Genomic DNA, 24,608 nt, shown 5'->3' with positions numbered 1-24,608 from the left:
CGGCTCCCCCCAAAACCAGCAGAATCTCGCGATAAACCTTCATCAAGTCATATCGACAGCATCAGAACCGCCACCAGAACCCGGTGACAAACTGTTCACAAACTCTCTCTCTCTCTCTCTCTCTCTCTCGCTCTCTCTGACACACATACACTCACAGAGTTCCACAGATATTCATTTTTGGCCCACAAAGAAATCCTAGTTAACGGATTACAGTGAACGCGTCTCAGTTCATCTCCCTCCATGGAGATGCGTTCATTTGTTTCCAAAAGTCACGTTTGATGGGTAAATGTGAGGAAACCGGATTATGACGTCAAATCAGTGATTGGAAAATAGACCCTGGTAACAACAACAATAAGAATAACAATAATCATGAATTCCAAGCTGTGTGTTAAATAATATATTATTGATTATATTAATAATTTAATATACAAAAATGTATCTGATTAAATATTTAAGGCATTCTATACAGAAACGTATTTATCAATATATATACGTTTTGGTACCGAATCATACGTTTAGAGTGAGTTAATCTGTTTAATTTAATATTCAATGTAAAAAACATTCCAAATTATATTTCTACTAATTATTCAGGACGTCTGATTTATTGCATTCAAGTTGCAAGAAGTTAAATCTGTGAGATCAGAAATAAATCTGATCTATTTCTGATGTCATTAAACATAAAAAAGGAGAATAATCGTATTTTACAGACAAATAATTTTATTTTTCAGATCAACCGGAAACGTTAGAATAAACTCGCGAAACTATTTTATTTTCAGGACGCAGGTAAAGTTACTCTGCTCCACCAGAGGACACAGCTGATCGATCATTATTATTATTATTATTATAGATGAAAGAAACTGAAACAGAAACTGTAGATCAAGCCGCGGAGTTTCGGTTCTTCATGTTATACGTTTAATTAAGTGCAGCTGAAAATATTTAAACTTTAAATCATTAGAGACTAAAAGCATAAAACACAAAACTCTAAACCAACGTCAGGATTTTTCTTCCGCCATGTTAAACTAATAAAAATAAAATAATCTATAAATCTGCTTCAGATCGGAACTTTCAAACCAAACCGGACCGCGATCGGTCCCGGAGAGGATGAACAAACAAAGAGAAACAAACAAACAAACAAACAAACAAGGCTTTTCACGAAGCGCACATCAAACCAGTGTACAACTATCTTAAAACATACATATTCATATACATTTAAATAAAATAAAACTATAATATTACTGACTCACGTGAAACGCATCAAGACTGAGACACCCGGCACAGATATGTGCGTTTATTTACGCACGTGTGTTTGTAGTGTGGAATGTTGATGCTCCAAATTTGACGTTAAAAACCGGAAATTCAGCGCAGTTTGTTTGTTGACATGAAAATACAGAAGACGAAAATCGGGTGTTTGTTTGTTTGTTTGTTTGCTTTGGCGCGGATATAATCAATATTGCGCAAACAGCAGGCGGTGCCCAGAAGCGCAAACCTCCTGACAGGTGAGGAAGACGTCGGTCTATCAGTCGGACAGATGAATATGTTGCCTTCAGGGCCGGTTTGAATATGACAGATTCCGGAATCATTCCTGACACCCGCGCGTCATTACGCACAAAAATAACAACAGTAAAAATCAAAATGTGTGTCTGCTCACAGTTTCAAACAATAATTCTAAAAATCTCTGTTTGTGTTTCAACCAGTTTTGATCGTTTCCAGTGAAACGGGTGTGAAATCGAGACGAGTGTGCAGCGGATCTTCATCTCCTCGCCACTGGAAGAACCGGGGGAAGCTGCAGATGCAGACCCGACACCGCTGACCCGGAGTTATTTCAGCCACCGGAGGAGCCTCAGTGGAAACACGTTCCCCACGGTAAACATTATCGTTGACGCATTAGCGGCCTGAGCCGAGCCAGGTGGGCGCAGAAAAAAGGAGTCCGTGCAGATTGAGAAAAATAAACCTGTAAACAAAGATCCGTTCATTTACGCCTCCTCCCGACAAACTCCGTCTGTGTTCGCATCAAAGTCACAAACCTGAGAATCCACGAAAAAAGTTAAATCTAGATCAAACAAACAGCCGCGTTCACGTCAGAGGACATCCATAATCACGCTGCACAGGTCTGAGCCCTCGGGTCACCGGAGATGGAGGTCAGTCACGCTCCGCGGCCTTCTTTCAATATGACAGCACGTGTCAGAGCGGAGAGAAGGCGCGCAGTCACGGCCCGTGTTTGCTTCTGGGCGTCGGGAGCGACAGAACCGCCTGACGGCTGTCCGGAGGTCAGAGATGATCCGGTAAAGACGAGGGTTGGAGTCTGACCGTCCGGTTTTAAACGTGACAGCTAGAGAGTAAAAAACAAACAAGTTAAAGTCTAAATCAATCCCAACTCGTTTCATGTAAACGAGGGATAAATGGGCTTGTTTATTTTGGCAGATTGTTGACAAACAATAAAATGTTTCATTTGTTTTAAGCGCGATGCTTGACGCGTATAAAGAGAGAAAAATAAACAAAAGACACACGAGATTCTCTGTAGTGCGTGATAAAATTCATTTCCCTCTTGATGTCATTGAAACGCTTGACGCGAAAGCTCTTGCGGTGGCGCGTAAAACCCCGAAGAATCCGGGTTTTGTTCTAGAACACAACTTTATTTAATATGTTAAATATTTGTTGTAAACAAAAAAGGTTAAAAGCAGAATTTGTGAACAGCAGAAGTTTGAGGAATCTGTTTTCATAAGATGGATGCTTTTTACTCTTCTTTTTATTTATTTAACCCACATCCGATCCAAACATGTTGATACTCACATCTGTCTGGATAACAGCCGTGGCGGTTTTATCCCAGTTCTCTGATGGGAGACGGGGAGTGGGAGGACTGCGATGTGGTGGAGGGGTGTGTGTGTGTGTGTGCGTGTGCGTGTGTGTTGAGAAGTTGAGAACTTGTCGTGTCAAACTTTTGGGCCAATAGGAAGGCAGCTATGAGCAATCCTGAACGCGTCTCTGCGAGCGGAGCCAATGGGCGCCGCGGCAGCGTCGGAGGTCCAGCCTCCTGATTGCTGCAGATTGAAATGTAAGCCTGTCTCCGCGGCGTCAGGAAACACACCGACTGTTTTGTCCCCCTCGTTCCTTGCAGATTTTGGACAAGTGGACACGCTGGACGCGGAGCAGGATCCACGCAGGAGGCACAACGCGGACACCGTAGTCTTCATTTGCGGCTTTAACACGATGGGTGAGCGAGTCTCCTCGGGGAGCAGCGAAGTGTCCGGAGACGGGAGGGAGCGTGGATCCAGTCTGCGTGGGATGTTTGAGCGGAACTATAGTCCACAGCGCGCGAGGCTGAAGCTTCGCGTGACTTTTGGCACCGCGCGCTGACTCGGAGTCTCCACTGGGACCAGCCCGATGTTCCCCAGTGATGGATTTTTGTAGGATAAACTTACAGAGATGAATTAACTATATATATATATGAAAAGTTTTCTGTTACTCTAAATGATAAATTCATGACTCGCCTCTCATTTTGGGAGTATGTGATGCTATAATGAAGTGTGGGTCACAGCTATGCCTCCTGTGTGTGTGCGTGTGTGTGTGTGTGTGTGTGTGTGTGTGTGCGTGCGCGTGTGCGTTAGGCCTCGTTTCGGTGACTTCTCACCGTTGCGCCGCTTGTTTTTAACACCAGAGCCAGCCTTCGGGGAGGTGAACCAACTCGGCGGGGTCTTCGTCAACGGCAGGCCGCTCCCCAACGCCATCCGGCTCAGGATCGTGGAGCTGGCCCAGCTCGGGATTCGACCCTGTGACATCAGCAGGCAGCTCCGCGTCTCCCACGGCTGCGTCAGCAAAATCCTGGCCCGCTACAACGAGACCGGCTCCATCCTCCCGGGGGCCATCGGAGGCAGCAAGCCGCGCGTCACCACACCCACCGTGGTCAAGCACATACGGACATACAAGCAGAGGGACCCGGGGATTTTTGCTTGGGAGATACGGGACAGGCTTCTCGCCGACGGGGTTTGCGACAAGTTCAATCTGCCCTCCGTCAGCTCCATCAGCCGGATCCTCCGCAATAAGATCGGGAGTCTGTCCCAGCAGAGCCTCTACGAGTCGGGCAAGCAGGCGCCGCTGCCGCCGCCGCAGCCGGCGCTGCCCTACAACCACTTATACTCTTACCCGACATCCAAAGTGCCGACTCCCCCCGGCATGCCCACACTCCCCGGACACATGGCTATGCACAGGATATGGCCTTCATCCCACTCGGTCACAGATATTCTGGGGATCCGGTCGATCACGGAGCAACAAAGTAAGAACGGCTGAATCTGTGCGAGTGTGTGTGTGTGTGTGTGTGTGAGAGAGAGAGAGAGAGAGAGAGAGAGCTCCAGGCCTCCACGGACAGGAGTGTGCACACATCGGTTTAACCGGTAGTCTGCCGGGCCGCCCGGAGCCGCTCGGCCGATGTGGGGAACGAGATCCGGCGTAAATCAGAGTTAATGGTCGCGGTCGTTCCGCGGCGGCAGGAGTTGGAGGATTCATGGCTTCCTCTGCGCCGCTGATAGAGGACGAATCCGTCCGAACACTTTCTGCGCTCCTAAATGATTAGCAGATGTTGGCGCAGCTCACTGGAAGCAGTCGGTTTGTTAAAAAATCAGTACGAATGTGCGGCTTCGTTCCCAAAACATGTTAGATTTACTGGAGGTGATATGCAGACAAAACATTTGTGAATTGAATAGTATTTTTAAAATGCTGCTCCAGAAAAAACAACTGCCCCAGAATGAGGGCAGTTTATTTCAGACTAAAATGACCCCTGACCTTCAGAGAGTCGTCTCATGTCCCACAACCAAAAACAGTCCAAAGTTTATATTCCTTCAGACTTTAAACGACACTTCGTACGTAAAAGTTCGAATAATAAAACGGGGGATTTTTTTTTGTTTTGATTTATGGTCGAAGAAAATATGAGAAACACGATAAACGTATTTTTAATTAAGTCTCCCTTACAGAAAAACTAAAAGAGAAATACAATTTTAATTTGCCCAATTTTAGACGTCAACTGAAATCAGATTCGAATCTTTACGCACGCCACGGACGAACTGGTGCTATTTGTGCGTCATAGCAGCGCTCATTGTTTCTGCAGCGGCCTTTCCTGAAAGCTGCTCTCTCCTTTCTCTCCTTCCTCCAGTTAGTGACTCTCCATCCTTTCCCAGCACCGAACTGGAAGAATGGAGCGCCACTAGCAGGACTCGTTTCCCCGCAGCGAGCTCTCCGCTCGTCAATGGCGTGGGGATAAACCGCGTTTAAGCTGAAGCAAAACACACACAGGTAACAAACGGACTCATCACACCTCTTCAACCGGCTCCCATCTGTCATCATTAAACGCATCTATTTACAGTCGCCTCCTCTGCGTCAGCCGCTCCCTTTAACCTTTGGCCGGGCCAGGAGCGCCTCCTGCGCGGCCGCTGCGGTCCGCGCTCCCGTGAAATCAGTCAGGATGGTCAGTCGTGATTCTGATTCCTGTTGGACTTTATAAAAAAGTATCCCCAGAACTCGAGTAAATACATTAATTTATTGATCTGTCTAAAGAGTTCAACTCGGTTTAACGTGAAGAAACAGGAACGGATTTTTATCCGTGCAGGAATTAAAGTTTAAAATAATGTAATTTAATTTAATTGAATCTTTTAAATGTAAAAAAAATATCCTTAATTTGAAATAATGTAAACTCTTCTAAGAAGGATTTGTTTAAATTATATAATTTTTATTTTTATTGATTTTCTTATTTTATTTAAAAGAACTACCGTAATATAATTTGTAAAATAGATTTTTTTAAATTAACTGGAGTGCTGGAGGACACCGTGTTCGTGCGTGTGCGCACTCTGATTTCGACGAGTGCAAACAGACTCGTGATTTATGCTAAAACGAACCACATCGTCAGAAATTTGATGCGTTCAAGGGTGTCAGTCAAACGAGGACCAAAAATATTAAATATGGAGGTGGAAGATAAAATATTTAAAATAAAACCCATTTATGTTCCGCATTTCATCTTTTTATTTTTTTACTTAAAATCAGATCTAATTCTGAAGTTTTTTAAATTTATTATTCCGGTCGGATTTAGTTTTCAGATGCGTTAATATTTTGGGCTACGATTGATGAAACAATTTTCTGAACAAAAGAAAAATGTTTCAGATATTTTTTCGCGATTTATCTGTAAATGAAACAAAAGCGCGTGACGCGCAAATATGAATGTCATCGAATGACGTCAATGATAGCATCATAAATCTCTGATTATATTCTGAAGTTATGATTAAAAAAGTAAAGTAAGTAAAATTAAGACAGTTGTTAATTTTGTATTTGATTTTGTTTTATATAGTTTAATATTAAATGTAAGTAAACCACTTCTAAATCCTAAAATACATTATATATCCAACTATCTGAAAAATAAATACAAAATAAAAGCATATCTAAATTTATATCCATATATATGAATTAATCATTTAGACAGCAGCAACATGAACACATGAAATTGTACTGAAATAAAAGTTTTTTTTTGATTCTGCAGTTAGTGGTTTTCTACATGTACTGCATGCATAATACTACACGTGTGTACACACACTGCCTGCGTGTACTGCATGTATGTGTGTGCGTGTGCGTGTACGTGTATGTGTGCGTTTGTGGTTCTTTTTCACGAGCAGAAGACGTGAGAATCTTTGTGAAAATGTTTCTCTTGGACTTAAACATAAAAATGTTACAGTCATTTTATGTTACAAGCTATAGTTTATGATTTCAACCAGCTCAAAGCCAACAAACACCCGCACCCGTCCACAGCGCGAGCACGCACAGAACCAGTTTGTCGTTTAGAAGCACCCCGGTCCCCGGTGGGAGCCCGGTAGAGAACGCGTGAAGACGGAACCCTCCGACCACCCACGGAGAAAGTCGCTGAAACGCTTTGGTGAATCCCTCCAGTCGCTGCGCCAGAGAGCCCGAACCAGCCTGACATCTGCCGCGGGGCGCCCGACGCCCCTCGTTTCATCCACATGCGGCAAAAATCACGCACAGAGTGAAAACCGGGAACAAAATGACGCTTTAAAGCTCCGAGGCCTTTAATGCGTCTTTGACGTAAAAACGTTCAGGAATGCGTTTAATGTTTACTTCTTTTCTCTGGAGGAATTAGACAACAGTTCCTATCAAACCGCAACGTTCTAATAATAATAATAATAATAATAATGCATGCTATTATAATAAACGCGTCGCGTCAACATGAAGGAGCCTCAATCTTTAGATTATTCTGTAAATCCCAGTTTTAATTATTGATTCAGGTTAAATTCAAACATTTTTAAAGGTGGATTTGGTTGAATCCGTGGAATATTCAAATAGAAGAAGAGATGTTGAAATGTTTTTTACAGACGTCAAAGCGGATTAAATTATGACGTCATGGAACTTCAAAAGAAAAAAAAAAGATAAACAATTATTCTACAATAATCTTCCCGGTCCGGGTCAGAGGTCGCCCGACTCCCTCCTCGCTGCAGTGAGTCAGGTCTGTGAGGATGAGGAAGATGAGGGTCAGGTGTCTGTGCTCAAACGTCCGGGCGCGTCTGAGGAGTCATCGACCCTTCCATCGCCAATCAATATTCAGAATGTGATGGATTAAAATCTCTCTGCGGGATCAATGACTAACGCTCTTCCTCCTCCCCCCCCAGACGCAGAGTGGATCGCCCACAGTGAGCAGCTATGTCACGGCGCCCAGCACCCCTCCCTGCCCCCCTCGCACCCCAGTGTCACCCTCCACGGGGTGCAGCGCCACCACCTCGGCCTGTGTGACCGGACCCACGTGGCAGCCGGCCAGTGGCAATGCGCGCTCTCACCACAGCTGTGACGTCACCCCCCCAGGAGGAGGACTCAGGACCCTATTTGTGTCAACCCTCAGACCACAGAAGGAATAAACAGCTTCACCAGACTTGCGGGGCAGGTGCAGCGGAGGAATCCGCAGATTCTTTACTGCGCACAAATGTCTTTGGGCCAAACCGGGGTAAAGTATAAGTTCCCGCATCAGCGTGGGAGAAACACGGAGGCTGCTTCTCCACTCGTGTTCTTTTGCGTCTCTTCTCTGCAGCGCAGCGTCTCACAGCTCCGGGGCAGTATATTTATTAGATGTAAGGGCACGTTGACGCAGAATTGGCTTTGCTGTTGGAGTATCTAACAAATGACAAATGTTGCACAATGAAATTGAATGTTTCTTATTAAACTGTTTGGCTGTTAAAGCGTCGACTCCTCCACGGTCTTTGTGTCGCGCCACACCTCCACGCCGGCGGCGGCGCGCAACCGAGGCCTGTTTTCCATGAAGGGGAAGCTGCTTCTCATGAGAGGAGAGGAGAGGAGAGGCGTGCGTTCCCCGCGACCGATCTTCACACCTCGTTTAGAAAGCTGATCGGAAGAACTCTCAGAGCAAATACGAAGCATTCGTCTCAGGGTGAAGTGATTCGGTTCAATAGTTTGGTCGTTAACGCAACCAGAGGTCGACATGGAACAATCAGCTGATGGAGACGTCCCAAGATGAAATAGATCCGAGATGAAACACGATTTTATTTCTGTCTTTCATAACCAGGCTGCGTCGATTCCTCTGCAGAAAGCGGCTCCATTCTCACGTCTCTTTTTAACCTTTGACCTATAATATATTTACGCACAACATGGACCCAAAGCGTTAAACGTACAGCGCAGCTTCCTGAACGACAAGGTTCTCGTTTGGAGGAAGGTTCCGGGCTTAGAATAAAATGGGAGATAGATGGAGAATAAATGTCTCAAATGTCTCTGTTTTCTACAGATGGAACAGATGAAGACTTCCGGGATGCGTCCCGAATAAAAAAAACGGGTCCTTTTTATCCAAACCAAATATTCTCAATAAAACGCAGGTTATAAGAGGCGCAGAGGGAGAGGCGTCCGATTGGTCGCTGTGAATCACATCCAACATGGGGAGAGTGAGGATGAGGAAGAGGAGGGTCCACAGCGACATTTAAACCACCCGTCTGTGACAAAAATTATATATATTAAAAAAATAAAATAAAATCAGGCTTAGAGGAAAATCAGATCTGATCTGTAATCAATAAGCAGCTGCAGTAGATACGTTTTTAATCTGACATTTTAGATTTTCAGTAAAGCCTGAAATTTATTTGATCTATATTTATTGTCTTATTTTAACATATCGTTTTGGCCTTATTAGCATAGATCTTATTTTATTAATAGTTGCTCTGATGGATAAATATCAGTTTGCTCAGTCATCAATATCAGCTCAGGTGAACAAATCCATTCTGATTCTTTTCTACAAAATAATTCATCAATTTAAAGAAAGTTCACTTAAAAAACCGAATCATTTAATCTGTATTGTTCAAAAAGGTAAAATATTTCCTCTGAATATTGACTTCAGGTTTAAATTTTCCTAAATCAATCTTCGTGTCAAAATAAAAAGGAACAAAATGAATTTCTGCTTAACTGGAAGAAGCTTCAGTCGTGTGTGTGTGTTCATTTGTCTTTATTTCAGCCACAGGAAAAAAAGTACTTTTCTTTTAATTGTATTTCTTTATTTAAAAAAATTCTAAAAGTGAATTTCTAATGAGAAAAATCTGAAGAGTCGTCTTGCAGCGTTTTATTTTTGGTGGGGGTGTCAAGATGTGAGCCTAGGTCTCTGAGGTCACACGTGTGACTGACTGTTGCTGGACTCTGTAGACCTTCCTCTTCCTCACTGACTCAATGGTGATGAAGAGGAGCGGTTCTAGACATTTATTCCACCTTCGTCTATTTCTGGTGATCCTTGGTCCGCAGGTGGAAGATGTGTTTTCACAGATTAAAAAAATGTAACATAAAACTCATGTTATCAGATTATACCTGGAAAGGTGAATTATATATTTATAACTATGAATCAATGGATTACGGTGACTTTCGGACGTTAGCAGGATGCTATCAGGTGACAAACGTGTGAACATCAAACCCTGATTGGTTTAATTTTCCTCACAAACGTGACATCATCATCAATGGTGTTCGTGAGAGTCAAACTAAAAACCAGCGACTGTCAACAGGTTAGCATTAGCTACTTTTAACAGGCTAATATCTAAGCAAAACCTTTTCACGCGCGCACACACACACACACACACACGCCACCAGAGTTCCGGACTCTTATTGCCTCCTATCTGACGTTCATTCATGAAGTCACGTGATCAGATGATCATTAAAAATCGGAATCAGACCCCTCAGAGGGTCCGGATCAGGGTTCGAGGCCCGGCTCAGATGTCCGGGTGAGGCTGGACCTCCTCACGCTGCTCCTTTACATGATGGTTCCCAGTACAAACAGCCGCTCTGTGCTGCCGAGTCAACAGGGCCTCATTTGACTTGGAAAGCGCTCCTCCCCGCATCCAGCGGTCACGGACCGTTGCTCAGGGATCTGTGGCCGTACGTGAACCACATCACAGGGTCGTGATGGTACGTCGGCTGCACCCACGGCATCCATCGCAGACGGCAAATGAAGACGCAGTTTCGACAAGGCTGATTCACACGTCCAGAATCAAACGCGGTGGCTTTCACCGGCACCGGTGCGTTTTGTGGACCGGAGGAGCTGCTCCTTAAGGCCCGGCATCGCGAGCGGTGCTACGGATGGTCTCCTTTGGCAATAAGAGCAGATGCGTGTTTGTAATCGTTACGTCTTCACATGCAATCAGAAACACAGCAGCCGGCTGGGGGGTAGAACAGAGCAGAAAGGATGTGGGCCGGGCCGTGCCGACATGGGCCGGGACGGCCTGATGTAAATGTCTTGCATGCAAATTAAAAAAAAAGGTCAATTTAACAATATTCAAAACTAGAGAACGACCCCCCCCCCCCCCCCCCGTGTTAAGATCATCGCGTTCAGTTCAGATTTTAAGATAGTTTTGATTTTATTTGAGTTAAAATAAATATCCCCAGTTAAGGCTTGTCAGGGTGGAATTGAGACATCACAGGAGAGGAAGAAGATTTATCTCAGCGTGGGGAATCTCGCTGAAGGGGGTCTGTGAGATGGATTGAGCCCTCCGCTAGCGAAGACGCTAACGATTCCATCAGTCTGAGCCATTCATCCGTCACCACGATGGAGAGGAACTCCCACAGCAATGATGAGTGTCAGACGGCGGCGTGGAGGAGCGGCAGCTCCCAGGTGAGACCCGCCGACCCTGAGGAGCCACAGGTGTGTGTGTGTGTGTGTGTGTGAGAACCCCAGACACCTGCGGCAGCATTTGCATTTCATGAGCATGTTGATTTAGCTTCCACTGAAGCTGCAACAACAACAACACACCCTGACAGCAGGAGGAGGAGGAGGAGGAAGAGGAGGTGAAACAACGCTCAGCTCCTAGAAACACACACATAACTCTCAGACCGAGGAAGTCAATTCTCTTTTTATTTGTTAGTATGCTTCCATAAATGCTAATGTTTAAAAGTGAGATTATACAATAGTAAATTTGGTAGAAATTAAATGAGGCTGATTTAAATGTTGGTCATGCAAAAAGTAATAATTCAATTTGATTACACACGACCTGTAGGAGATTTTATTTTTTTAAATCAAGTCTCCACTTTCATCTTTGGGTGTTCAGCAGAAAGTTGTAAAACTATTTTATTGAAAACCTCACCTCCAATTGAAAGTTGGAGGTGAGGCGAAAAAGAATGAATTCTATTTTGGGGTGAAATGTCCCTTTAACGCTCCTTCATTAAAAACACATTTACTTCTTATTCCTTCGCTCTAAAACATAAAATTCACATTTTCCTGCCCAGGACGTTGAGGGCGGGGTTTTAGTTAATCAGAAAATTACATGTTCATTCTTTTATTTAGACACGTTTCTATTCTACTTGACTAGTTTGATAAATCACGAAATAAAAGCGATTTTGTTGTTTTTGGTTTCAATCATTTCAAAGTTATTTCATAAAACAACACAGATGTTTTAGAATCAGACGCACAGACTGTTTTCAGATGTTTTTAGCTCCTGAGAAACAAAGTTTTCTTTTCGACTGATGATTTGGGTTTTTTGCCGCTCTTTGGTTTGACGTGCTGGACTCAAGCTAACGGTTCCACTATGAGGACGGTCCAGAAGGAGAACCGGTCGGTTCCCTGTTGTCGTTTTTTACCAGTTCCTCTGAAGCCACTTGGACACGTATTCATAGACCAGCAGCATCACTGCTCCACCTGCAACCAACCACAGACAGCCGCCGGTAAACGACCAGGTTTCCCGCTGACCGACCGACCAATAGGAACAAACACTGGTTCCACCTTCAACAGGATTGTCAGTTTTATCGTTTCCTAGAAACCGGCAGCCCGCTACGATTTAAAAAGCCAAACATTATGAAATGATGTGGACTTATAAATAAAATAAAATTACAAAATCCAAACATCAACAGAAGTTAAAGAAACCAGACAAAAAAATATATAATTAAATAAAAGGGGAAATAATTCAACATATTTACTCCAAATTAAAAGCCAGAAGAAAAATACATCTACAATATCTATCTAAAAATACATCATTTCGTTTAAATAAAAATATCCAGAGCGTTTTATTCTAATAGCTATGAAAATAAAGGAATAAATATTCTTAATAATAACAAATTCTGAGGACTTCAGCATCAGTCTGGAACATCAAATTACAAATAACCTAATCTGGGTCATTAAGAGCTTCAAACACACACAGAGAACTTTTCAAAGACTACATGAACATTGATGTTAAAGTCTGAAAGAGGGGAACGCACCGCTTCATTCATCTCATTCATGCAGTTCATGAAGTCGATGCTGTATGCGACAGTTTTATAAAAACTCTCGATTGATTCGAGACCTCTAATTAAAACAAAGAATTTTCCTCCTTAGTTGAGCAAAAATAGTTATTTTTTTCCTCACCTGGTCCGAGCCTCATTATCTTTGGCACCAAGCCTTTATAAAGCGCCAGGTACCTGCAGAAGAAACGGGACGTTAATGATGAACTGTCAGAGCACAGAGAAACAAAAGCTCTCACATATCTGGACCGGCCACTCGCCACAAAGGATCGCTTCAGTTGTTGCTTACCGGTAATTATAAGAAATAAATCCTGTTCTAGAATGTTAACAAACGAGGAATATTACACAAATTCTGGAGACGACCCATAATTGTTTGCAAGAGATAATTCTTTTCTGATTTGTCATAAATCATTTCTGGCATTGGCATCTATGAGTGTGTGTGTGTGTGTGTGTTGTGAGGCAGATCCAGATAACGCAGATCTGATTTATCAAAATAAAATCATTGCTGTCTCAGAAATACATCCAGATTATCATCTGATGGATTTACCTGCAAGACGATGTGTTGGGAAATATCACAAAGAAAGAAAGCAAAAAAAGAAACACTCTAGTTCTGCTTGCAGCCCTTTACGTGTGTGTGTGTGTGTGTGTGTGTGTGTGTGTGTGTGTGTCTGTCTCGTGGGTTGAGGTCTACCGTCCAGCGGAGGCGAGGGTCTGCCCCTTAATGTGTTCAAGGTGATCGGTGGCTGGCTGCCTCCGCTGAACGCTCCCCGTCCCGCCCCCTGCCCCCGCCACTGATGGCGTTAATAAGGCTCGACCCACTTCCTCTCTGGCCCTCCGTCTGATTAGATTGACCCGTGGAGCGCCGCGCGGCTCGTTAGGGTCTGCTTAACGACGTCTCCCATCGGGACCACTAATTAGCTGGGACTGTGTTGTGTTAGAGCGGGAGGGGGGGGGGGGGCTGGAAGTGGCGGAGGGGGCGCCCTCCACGCACCCCTGTGACGACGGCGCTGCAGTGGCCCCCGAGGTCCCTGTGTCCTCTAACTACAAACATGTCGCTGGCCCTGGTGTGACGGAGCTGAGCCGCCATCCTTCCCCGTAGCCGCCATCCTCCGAGGCTTCAAAATATGTTAGCATTTACTGTACGACTGTCAGACTGCAGGAATGTGTGATCGCACAGGAGGGGAATCCAGCCCACAACGTCTCTCTCTGCCCTCCACGCCGCATCGAGCTAGCTTGTAGCTGTAGCTGCAGCTGGAATAATTTGTCTTTTCTGACAGCTGGGTTTGGCAGATGACCAACTATCAACTGCTAACAAAGCAGACAAAGTGCCTCATTAATTTCTCTCACCCCTCCTCCCGGTACACCAGCGCCATGGTCTGGAAGCAGGAGCGGTACTTGATCTCGCCGGGCGCGGGCTGGGGGCCCTGGATGCGGCTCTTGGCTACGTCGAAGGGAATGTTGACACAGGAGGAGATCGTCCCGGAGACGAGGCCAATGGTAAACTTCCTCAGGAACTCCAAGGTGGGGTCCTGGAGAGGAAGAGGGTGAGCGGCAGGTCCTCGAGGAGATCAACCACAGATGGACATCGTCTCCTCGGACAATTTCTGGAGCGCCACACTAAAACAGAGCTGCCGTGAAAAGTTTAGCTTAATCTTATCAGATCATTGTGGGAGTTTAAACTTTACACTGTTTAAACAGGAGGAAGACACTTTGTTTGAAACGAGTCTTAACCTTCCTCCGGTTATGGATGTAGCGGGGGGGGGTACGACATGCAAGTTGGCGTGACGTATAAAAATGGGCGACGGATTATCTGCTGCCGTTTAGGAGAACATCCTGCAAAGCTCGAGAAGCGTTTGTGGACTCAGAAACTTCAGCCGACGTTCCATCGCAGGGGTGGGTGGGGGGGGTGAGGAGATAATTGAATTCTCCTCTTTGGACGAGGAGAAAACCTAAAACCTGACAGCGGAGGAGAGAAAGCGGTTTGATGGAGTCGACTGAATCAATGACGAGACGCTGCGTCAAACCAAAGTGAAGGAGAACACGAGGGCGGCTCGTGCATACGACTGCAAAGCTGGCATGAAAGCCCTGATCATTTTATGGTAGCGGGGGGGGGGGGGGGGGGGGGGGGGGCAGATTAGTACTTCCTGACTGCGATGCTGTCTTCTGATTGGCTGAGCAGAAGCACATGTTCTTCAGGGAGCCAAGACAAGAGGATTTATAAACAGGGTGCATGCAGGCGGACTGAGGAGGCATATGGGGACAATTTGGGTAATTGGGCTGTGACTCGGCACAGGGGCATTACTGTACCGAAGCGGGCCAGACTCAGAGCGCTCTGACAGCTAATTGGCCGGGATATTTTTACAAATGACAGCAGCCTCTCCGGTCCGGGCCTTTCTCAAGCGGCTGGACACCCCGATAGCCGAGGTAAATCAACAGCTAATCCTGCTTCAAATGAGGAGGGGGGGGGCTAAGTACACCCATCAACCCACTTCCTAACAGCCTAAAGCAAACATCTCCTCACACATTGGCTGGTGAATGATGGCGGCGTGCTACCTGAAATGCAGATATGAGTGATCGTCCAGCTGGAACGTTGGAAACGGCCCGGTCACAGTGTTTATCCCCCCCCCCCCCCCCCCGCCCGCCGTTAGCCCGTCACAAACAACACCATTCCATCACTCTCAACAATGAAAGAGCTATTTGGGTCATCCAGCCACATAATTATCCTCCACAGAGGATGGCCGCTCTTCTGCGCCATGTGTCCCTGGAAAAATACCGAATATATAAAAGAGAACGCTCCTCTTGGAAATAGCATCCTTGTCTGCTTCCAATTAGTCCACCGGGCTTAATCTAATGCTCCCAGTTTGTGCACGTGGACGCGGCGTATGGTAACGTTTCCATTAAACAAAATGAACTCTTGTTTGGGCCGTCAGGGCTGCGTAATCCGAAACGTTGAGGATGTTATGAGGAGCAAACAGATGCGGTATGGAGCGGGGCTGATCTAACCGGGTCCCGCTCTGATTGTTGTTTCCTCCTCGCCGTGGCGGGCGGGGGGGCGCTCGGCGAATCGCACTGTCAAACGACGAGGTGGCCGGTCTGAGCTATCGTGAGCCTGGAGGCAGCGCAAACTGGTTGCAGAGTTCTGAGCAGCCGAAGCAAAGCATGCTGGGAGAATGGAATGATTTCTAAATGCCAGGATGTTGCTGATAATTTGGGTGGGGGGGGGGGGGGGGGTCATTCGTGGTTGATCAATCCCATTTGAAGGAGTTTAGATGCCCCATAAGGGTCGGGAGGTTCTGCTGTTTTGGAGCAGAAAGCTAAATCATACTCTTCATACCGGAATAAAGCAGATTAAGGATTAAGGACGCTGCTCCGGCTTCTTACCGGGCTGCTGGGAATCGCATCCTTGACGTTGAAGTAGAAGCCGAAGTAGATCATGTTAAAGACTCCGTGGCGACCCAGGGTGGAGGTCAAGCCTTTATTCAGGCCCCTCCCCCCGAAGCCGTCTGACCTGATGATGCGTCTTGCTTGGGCGAATGAGGACGGTTGCTGCGTGCGAGAAGAATCAAAGTGTTAAATGCTGCGGAGGCGCGTCCCAGATGCATGGCGGCGTTTACTCGCCTCTTTGAAGGCATCCCTGTTGGCCTGCAGGCTGACTTTCACCACCTCAAACGGATTGACGACTATAGCCTCAGTCAGTCCAGCGCCGAGTCCAGCGACGGACAGTGCCTGAGGGGGGGGGGCAGACACGGTTGAAGACCACAACGTGGAGGTGACATCTCCACAGCAGCACACAAACCAACCCCGAGAGGTTTGAGCGGAGTTTCTTTAAGGAACTCGTTCTTCAAGTCTTTACCCGTGTCTGAAATGAAATTTGTTTTTCTCGTCTGCCAGTTTGACAAATGTTTGAGGACACCTGTGTTTGTTATTGTTTGACAAAGTGTTGGCTGACAGACGGAGGAAGAAGGAATGCGAGCCGCTCAGAGGTAAAGCGTGAAGACGGCGGCGAACAATGAGCGCCTCTGTGGCACACAACAAGCACGTGTATTTGTTCTGCTCCTTTTATACAAATGTGTTGGGCAAGTTGAAAATAACACACAAAAAAACATGAATCAAATGCACCATGTGACATAAAAGGATGACCATGGAGGGGCTACCTGAGGCCACCTGATCCGAGGGGAGGGGCCAGCCAGGGATGGTTTGAAGACCCCCAGATGTATCAGACTCAGAGGTGCTGCAGCATTTGGATGTGGACCAGACAGGGAAGCTCATTGGCTAGCGTCTGGTGGGCGGGCCTAAAACTGGCAGGCTCAGCTGGGATAAGAGGAGGAGCTATCGGCCTCCAGCTGCAGGAAAAAGGGAGTCCTAATGGGAACATGTCGAGATCGTGTCTCGAGCTCGTTACTCTTCCTGCCTCTTTGTCCCGCTGTCAGAGGCGGGACCGTCCCTCTCAGACTCGCCTCACGAGGTCTGCAGCCGGGACGCCGACCCGTTTGTGTTGTTCCTGTGTGTGTGTGTGTCCTCATCAATCAGACTGGAGGCATTCAGCTGAGCCCAGACACACCGACAATCTGTGATTCACTCGCACTAATGATCTGATGTTATTACAGTACTCGATCGGTCAAAGCCTGGGGAGGAGGAAGATGAAGAGATAAAGAAGTTGTTGGGGGTGGGGGGGTTGTGATGGATGGCGCAGGTAAACCTTGCTCCACCAATGGCTGTAAAAACCTGTCTGCTTTCACATTGCACTACAGGTGAACCGTCCATCATGGCTGCCACCTGAATAGGTGGTGTGTAGTGGCCACGCCCCCTCAGATTCCTCAAACTCCAGAAAGCAGAAGAGTCAGAAAGGACGAGATCATTGCACGGCGGGAGAATTAATACAGACACAGGCGAGTCGTGATAGAGATTCTCCTCTTCCTCAGCCCTTCCTCAGCCCTTCCTCACACATCCCATGTTGTGTGATGTCATCATCATCATCCCGGTTTAACGTTGGGCGAGAGCAGAGTGAGAATGTGTGTCTGAAGGTTCAGGTGAGCAGCAGCAGAGCAAAGAAACACCCTCAGCTCGACAGGAACCGATTCGGCTGCCAGAATCCTTCTTGGCACCGATTTCGGAGGCGCTTGACAGGCGAACTGTTTTTTTTTTTGCGCTGGGTGTGTGTGTGTTTGCTTTTCAGGCGAGTGTATTCAGGTGTCTCTGTGTGTCAGACTCACCACACCAGGAGACAAAGGGGTCAGGATCAACAGCTTCTTGTACTGCTCAAAGGTGAAAAACTGCAGAGGAAAGAGAGGATGAATGAGCTGTCAGCAAGCATTGAGACATGGCGTCTGTGATGGATGCCTGACACACACCGGGGAGGGGGGGCGAGGGGGGGTAAACTGGTAAACTGGTTAGTTTACCTGAGCCAAACTCTTGAATCACTGCTTCAGTTGCTTTAATTCTTAGCTCACCATCTGAACGATGAGCTAATGTGCTTCTAAAGTTCATCTACATCTCATTACAGCCCCCCCCCCCCTCACACACACACACACACACACACATTAGCATGAGATGCTAACAGCTAAATATGAAATGATGGGGCTCTGGGGAAACAAACCGCGTTTAAATGCTTACGAGTCAATATTTGTCCGGGTAACAGAACCAACGGGAGCAACTGAGGAGATGAAGGAGTTGTGTGTCTAATCAACATGCCTTAGCACAGCTGTGGTCGGCCTGCTTTCACATGCCAGCCAAGCCAGAGCCGCCACCCCCCCTTTTTTTTTTACCTTCACTGCTCTTTTAGGCGTCTCGGCCACGATCGGAGGCAGAATTCCCTTGTAGAAACCAAAGACTCTGAGGAGGAACAAAATGAAATGGTACGTAAATGTGGTTGTAGAACTTAAGAACAGATCCCAATCCCCACATTCCTACACTGCTTTGGATCTGGATCCTCAATCAATAGTCATCTTCGGTGTCAGTCATGCTGTCAGTCTGAGACGCAGACACTGTGGGAGACGTCTACGATGACATCATCAACGTCCTGCTACGTCTTTACCCCTCAGTGCATGGAGTTACCGCAGGATGCAAACCTCCGGCAGCATCGAGCGCGGGCCGCACAGCTAATGACAAGTTTGAAAAATGGAAAAGGAAAGTGTCCTGCTTCTGTTTGGCAAAAGTACTTTATAGATATCGTCTGAAACCACGAACGCTGGCAAAGAAGTCCTCCAGAAGTGGAAATGGAAATGATTCCAGAGCGTATTTCTTACTTTTGTGTCTGGATAGTTTGGGTTCGCTCAAACCTCCGGAAAAGTGAAATGAATGTTAGTTATGTGTGCAGAGATGAACTTCATCTACAGATGTTTATTGATAGAGCGAATGGAGTGTCTGGTTTGGACTGTTAGCTTTATGCTAATTCCTCCTTTAACACACTTGCTTGAACGCTCCTCTCTCCTCCTCTTCTCAGCGTGCTCCATCCCGTTCCTCCAGCCGACACGGACACGTCGCACCGCGTTCCATTCCACCCGATCACTCACACCGAAGATGTTGTATTAGTTCCAAAACGGAAAATGGCATGTTTGCCCTCGCTCCTATTTAAACATTTAGACCTGTCCTACCTGTTTCACATCGTAGGAGCAGGAGGAGCAGGAGGTTTAAGTGGGTGTGAGGACTGATCAGTTAGGGTTAGAGAATAGACAAAGCAGTTTCAGACAGCCGGACGCTTCCACTCACTGTGACAATATTGTCAGATTCCAGCATTTAGACTTTTCCTTAAATATCTTGAAAGTAATATTGCAACCACAATGAACGGCGAGGTCATCGTGCTTGATCGGGCGAAAAGGTAAATACTTGGGCTGCAGGCCCACGACGAGAACCCGAGACGGAACCCGCGTGCAGCCAGGACGTCCGGAAGCGGCCCGGTCCAAACACGTCATGGACACCTGAAGCTGTGGCCGGGGGCTGTGGGAGCCGTGGGAGCGGGATTACCAACCCAGAGATGTTCCTGTTTGAGTCCAGTATTTAATCCCTGCCATTGTCCGAGTAAACACGTTATTTCTCTCAGACGGAAGACGCTTCCCTCTGCGCTCTTTGTCCATGCAAATGCCGGCCACAGATTTCCCGGGTGTGGTCAGGCTGGCGAGCCACCAGGTGATGAAGAAGGAGTAAAATTTTGTTACACAACAAATAGGGCCTCTGGCGAGTGGCTGTCATTTGAATCCTCATTTGATTCTCAATGTAAAATACACACAAAGTCCTTTTTTGGCTTTCCTAAACAAATGGCGTCCCGACACGGAGCGGAGGAGGGGGGGCGGGGGTGTGTGATTTGGCTTTCATTTTCATAAACCTTTCCTTTTTTAACAGCCTACATCCATCTGGAGAGTAGCGCCGGCAGACACACAAGCCATTAAACAAACAGGACAGAATGTTAGCTGCTAGCCGGCTAGCGAGCCATGAACGCACGGGCCCATTGGATGTCTCTGCTTCGGTCCCGACCCGGTGTAGGGATACCACGCCGGCATGGAAGGCTGAAGAATAGCCTTCTTGTTCCCACCAGGAGGAAACACTTAACACATGCTTATGCTGCTGGACCCTCACGAGGAGGCGAGGGAGGCGAGGGAGGCCCGAGAGGAGCGCTGCCACATTTCATGCTCCGTTCTCCAGTCGAAGTTATTAATGGAAATAATCTCCGTATACATTAAAAACATAACTATGAGTGTCCAACATGGATTCTGCTTCTACATAGCGCGCCGGGATCCAGACTTTCCCTCCTCTGAGGTCACACCTGTTAAAAGTTTCTATTATTATATCAGCGATAAACATAAAAGAAATGGGGTTTAAATGTTGCTGGACTCTGCAGATACTCCTCTTCCTCTCTCTCTCCTGACACACAGCGACCAATAGGACGCGAGAAGAGAGCTCATGATTCCCCTCATGCATTGATTGGTGTGCAAAAGACCCCCCAAAGGATTAAAGATGCCGTCCTCTGTTTGTTTTCTTGTCTTTCCTGGCTTTAGTGACAGAGCAGCGAGCTCAGGCTGCCCCCCCTCCACCTCAGAGAGAGTGCTCCGTCCTGTTCATTCTTAATAATCATTCCAGCAAAAACACACGGTTAGTGATAATTGGCCGACATGGAAGTGGATCTTCGGTCTGTGGGCACGGCGGGACTTTGTTATGTGAGCCTGCCGTCAAATAGCTGTCATCGTTGACAGAGTCATTGGGCAACCATGAAAGCGTTCTGTGGAACTAGTCCCTGAGGACACACCCAAAGAGCACACAGACACAAAGGCATTGGGTTTCACCTGGTGTGTGTGTGTGTGGTGCTACAGCTACTGTAGCAGCATGGTTATTGAGGTGCAGCCAGCGGGCCGCTTCCAACTGTCGCCTGCCAGCCTCTGGCTCACACCTCGCAGCAGATCAACTTTATATCCGGTGTAAAGCTGTCGACTCGCCGTAAACGGCGCCCGCCTCCTCTGCACCTGCACCGTCTCAGTGGGGATTGGCTTCGTGGACAACCTACCCCTCGCTGCGGAAGATGGTCCGGAAGCAGTCGCCCAGGCTCTTGTAGCTGGTGGGATCACTGGTCCCCCTTTGGATCTGGAATCTGCAACGACACAGCTCTCATTAAATATCAGCAGCTCTACATCCAGACTGGTTCCTGTTGGGCTTTAATGATGTACACGGCGACACATGTGTGCAAAATACACAGAGCAAATCTGATCTTATCATAAATGAGCTCATTTTCCCCCTTACTTTTCTCCCCGCTCCCTTTCATCTGCCATTTATTCCGGCTCCGCTAACACGAGGGGCTCCTGGCACCACGTCCCCCCGGTGCAACTCAAACATTTATTTAACCTAACCGGTCCAATTAGCCACCCGACTCCCCAGGACCGGGCCCTTTGCAGCAAGCACTTTGACTACTGACATGCTAGTAAGCCCATTCCAATAGCTCTTCAGTTACGTGTAGATGTTTAATACGACGGAGCCGGTCGAAGGACTTTTAGTTGTACAGCAAAGCGCTGGCACCTCCCTATTAAAGGCCGGTGTAAAGCTTTTACCAGTCTGGGGCAAAAGAATGAATAGAAATGGTGCCTGTTGCAGATAAAGCGTTTCAGGTATTGAAATGATGAGGGGATCTCATTACGGGTCGCCATGTGGTTTGGAAACACCAACAAAAAGGTGCATTAAAGATCACATATTCTACCCGTTCGCCACAAGTTAACGCCGTTCCCAGACACTTACATGAAATATCTGAGCCAGTCTTTGGTCAAAATAGCAAACAGATGCTGCAGGACAGCGCCCGTCTTTTCTGTCTCAAACAGATGCTGCAGGACAGCGTCCGTCTTTTCTGTCTCAAACAGATGCTGCAGGACAGCGTCCGTCTTTTCTGTCTCAAACAGATGCTTGCAGGACAGCGTCCGTCTTTTCTGTCTCAAACCACTCTGCCAGAAACGCTCTAAACCCGGAAGCAAAAGTATGTTCAAAGCGAGTACGTGCGCATGCTCGCTACCATGGTAACCGTGAGGCGACATTTCTAGGACACAATAACTTGTTTTGCCAACACTACCACAAAAAATAAACTTTATCCTCTCATGCAGGAGACACAGGAAGAGCATTGACGTGGACGTTCGCTTCTCTTGTGACGTCACAAACGACAAGATTTCTGCCGGACGTGTTTCTGTACTTGATTGCAGAACCACGCAGGATTGACTGGATGGTTTATTGAGCTGTTTTTGGGTTGTTAATGACCCAAACCCGCCATAATAATAGTGTAGAAACACCAGACGTTTAAACTTAAAGGTCTGGTGGAATTACAGCGACTTTAACTTAAGCAGTTAACAAAATATAATAAATGACAGTTTGGTCAAAGCATGATGAAAAATGCGATGCAGTTCTCCTGTAAACAGCCGAGGACTTGACGATTATGAGGGTCCGAACAGAGGAGGAGGGGACAGGACAAGAGAGAGATTCCTCCTCATATGGTTTCTATTGCCAGGTCGTAAGGTCAGCAGTAAGTCGTCCATGCGGGTGCCTGATGGGGCCACGAAGGGCCCCCAGGTTCCAGGGGAGGGGAGTTTAGTGGGGTGAGCGGCCTTTCATATCGCTATAAGATTAACATCTTTGAGGGGCGTTCCTCAAACCTTATTTGGTGGATTCCCAAATAGCTTGTAACCCTTTTCTGAAAACCCGTTAAAACAGCATAATAAATGGACGTCTGACACCATATTAAAGGGAAGAAGAAGAAGACGGGCTGGCGGTATGAGGGGAGGGGGCGCCCGGGAGATTTAAGACCACTGGGGCTTGTAAACATATTCAAATCTGTCTTAATTAAAGGCACATGATGCTCGGGCCAAGGATGGAAGGGACCCCGTCCCAAGTCTCCCCCGCTTCAACGCAAGCCAGCCCTGAGAGAGTGGGGTTGGCAGGGCCGTGGTCCGGACCAGGCCCCTGACTCCACTTGTGACCCACGGGGTCACCTCATTTCCTCATGGCCCTCTCCTACCCCACAATAAAAGCCCAAGGCCCAGGCAGTGGGAGATGGAACCACCGGCCCCTGGCTAGCAAGCTGCTAATGTTGTTTTCATAGCAACCATTGGTGGAACTCAAAGCAAGGTGTCAGTGACGACACACCGAGGAAGAAGAGGTCGCGTTGACCTTGGAGTCAGCCATGTGGATCATAAACTCTGCAGACAGAAGACTCGAGGAAACCCCCCCGGGGCTTCCTAAAGACGAGCTTCTAGACACGTCTCCTTCAATCGTCAGCAAAAAACTCAAGCAGTTCCTCAGCGGCGACGAGATCTGTGAGTTCATCATCCTTTCATTTCCCTCCCCGAGCTTCGGCGTTTGTATTTTACAAGTCCAGCGCTGCCCAGGCGAGGGTGAACGTGAGGGCAGGTAGCTGCTTCTGTAAATAATCCTGAAGGCCTCGTCCACCTGACCTCCACCGCTTGTAAAAGTGAAAATCCGTCGTCTGCACAGGAGTCAAAAAGGTAAACGAAGGCGGAGCCCCATTCGGAGTATTTTTATGGACAGGAGAGCAGCGCTCAGAGGGCCGTGCCCGCTCCCAGACCCCGGTTGTAATGGCCTCGAACCAGGGATCAACAAGATGGGCTGTCACATCAGAGCGGACGGTGAGGTGAGCCTCATTAACGATGGCGCTGGGATGGAGGCAGTGGGCTTACTGGGTTGATCAAAAGACAGAAGCTTGATGGCCGTCTGTTGTGACATCACAGACTATGGTTTAATTTAGCAGGGTTTGGGTTTGGGTTGGTAATGACCCGGAACCACCAAATATTACTGTATTTTTTGCATGTCCCCTTTAAAAAAAAGACATGCAAAAATGCATTTAATGTCCTCAGACCTGCGAGGGTTAAAAATGTTGGGTGAGAATGGGAAAAAAGATGGCAAAAGAAATTGAGAGGAGGTGTGGGCGCAGGGGGAGAACAGAGGAAGAGTTACTGCATAAAACACATCTTTGGGCATCGTCATGGCGATCACATCAGACCGCAGCGCACAAGCTGCAGGAAGTTCAACACGACTCAAAGACGAGGAAGGCCTGGCCTCACTCTTTGGGCGGAAGCTGTTTTGGGATGCATGTGTACGAGGGCGGAGCTCGGTGAAACTGGATCTGAACATGAAGGGGGAACACAGCTCAGTCCAGCTCTCTAATGAGAAGGAGAACCTGATCAGAGTCAGATGGGGGCGCCCCGGGCACGAAGCCCCCCGCAGGAAGAGCCGCCCGACACCCTTTGTTACCTCCAAGTGAGCTGAGACCAGCCCATGAACCATGTAACTAGGGGGTTTCCAGGTTAATGAAAGGCTGTAACTCTGGTCCCACTGCCTTTCTCCGCCGCCCTCCTCCATCCTCACCCCCACATTCCTAACAATGGAGGGGCGGGGTTTAAAGG

The 24,608-nt window shown here is 47.2% G+C and overlaps 2 protein-coding genes across 2 annotated transcripts in view; one reads left to right on the top strand and one right to left on the bottom strand.

Moving 5' to 3' along the window:
• The first annotated feature begins 2,960 nt into the window (after nt 1–2,960).
• On the top strand, nt 2,961–7,831 carry pax9 (paired box 9). Its single transcript, XM_068752164.1, has 4 exons — nt 2,961–3,021; nt 3,116–3,211; nt 3,656–4,270; nt 7,656–7,831. The coding sequence occupies exons 1-4, from the start codon at nt 2,961–2,963 to the stop codon at nt 7,829–7,831; spliced, it is 948 nt and encodes a 315-aa protein (XP_068608265.1).
• A 3,522-nt stretch (nt 7,832–11,353) lies between these two features.
• The window catches only part of slc25a21 (solute carrier family 25 member 21), a 58,440-nt gene continuing 45,185 nt past the window's right edge, over nt 11,354–24,608 (bottom strand). The window contains exons 3-10 of the mRNA XM_068752193.1: nt 21,221–21,304; nt 18,492–18,558; nt 17,940–17,999; nt 16,345–16,452; nt 16,108–16,272; nt 14,074–14,255; nt 12,851–12,903; nt 11,354–12,148 (exon numbers count right to left, since the gene is read on the bottom strand). Of these exons, the coding sequence (XP_068608294.1) occupies nt 12,087–12,148; nt 12,851–12,903; nt 14,074–14,255; nt 16,108–16,272; nt 16,345–16,452; nt 17,940–17,999; nt 18,492–18,558; nt 21,221–21,304 (781 nt within the window). The 3' untranslated portion in view covers nt 11,354–12,086. The remainder of the gene's footprint in view (nt 12,149–12,850; nt 12,904–14,073; nt 14,256–16,107; nt 16,273–16,344; nt 16,453–17,939; nt 18,000–18,491; nt 18,559–21,220; nt 21,305–24,608) is intronic.

The sequence above is a fragment of the Brachionichthys hirsutus genome, chromosome 18 (genome assembly GCF_040956055.1).
Source record: "Brachionichthys hirsutus isolate HB-005 chromosome 18, CSIRO-AGI_Bhir_v1, whole genome shotgun sequence".
Taxonomy (NCBI): Eukaryota; Metazoa; Chordata; class Actinopteri; order Lophiiformes; family Brachionichthyidae; genus Brachionichthys; species Brachionichthys hirsutus.
The sequence above is the reverse complement of the archived record's forward strand: the minus strand, read 5'-3'. Positions and strand labels throughout refer to the sequence as shown.

What these genes read in the sequence shown, in the direction of transcription:
- pax9 (XM_068752164.1), top strand. Translation starts at nt 2,961, where the DNA reads ATGAGCAATCCTGAACGCGTCTCTGCGAGCGGAGCCAATGGGCGCCGC. An exon ending in GCGCCGCGGCAGCGTCGGAG is followed by an intron (nt 3,022 to 3,115) that starts GTCCAGCCTCCT and finishes CGTTCCTTGCAG; the next exon opens with ATTTTGGACAAGTGGACACG. An exon ending in TTGCGGCTTTAACACGATGG is followed by an intron (nt 3,212 to 3,655) that starts GTGAGCGAGTCT and finishes TTTTAACACCAG; the next exon opens with AGCCAGCCTTCGGGGAGGTG.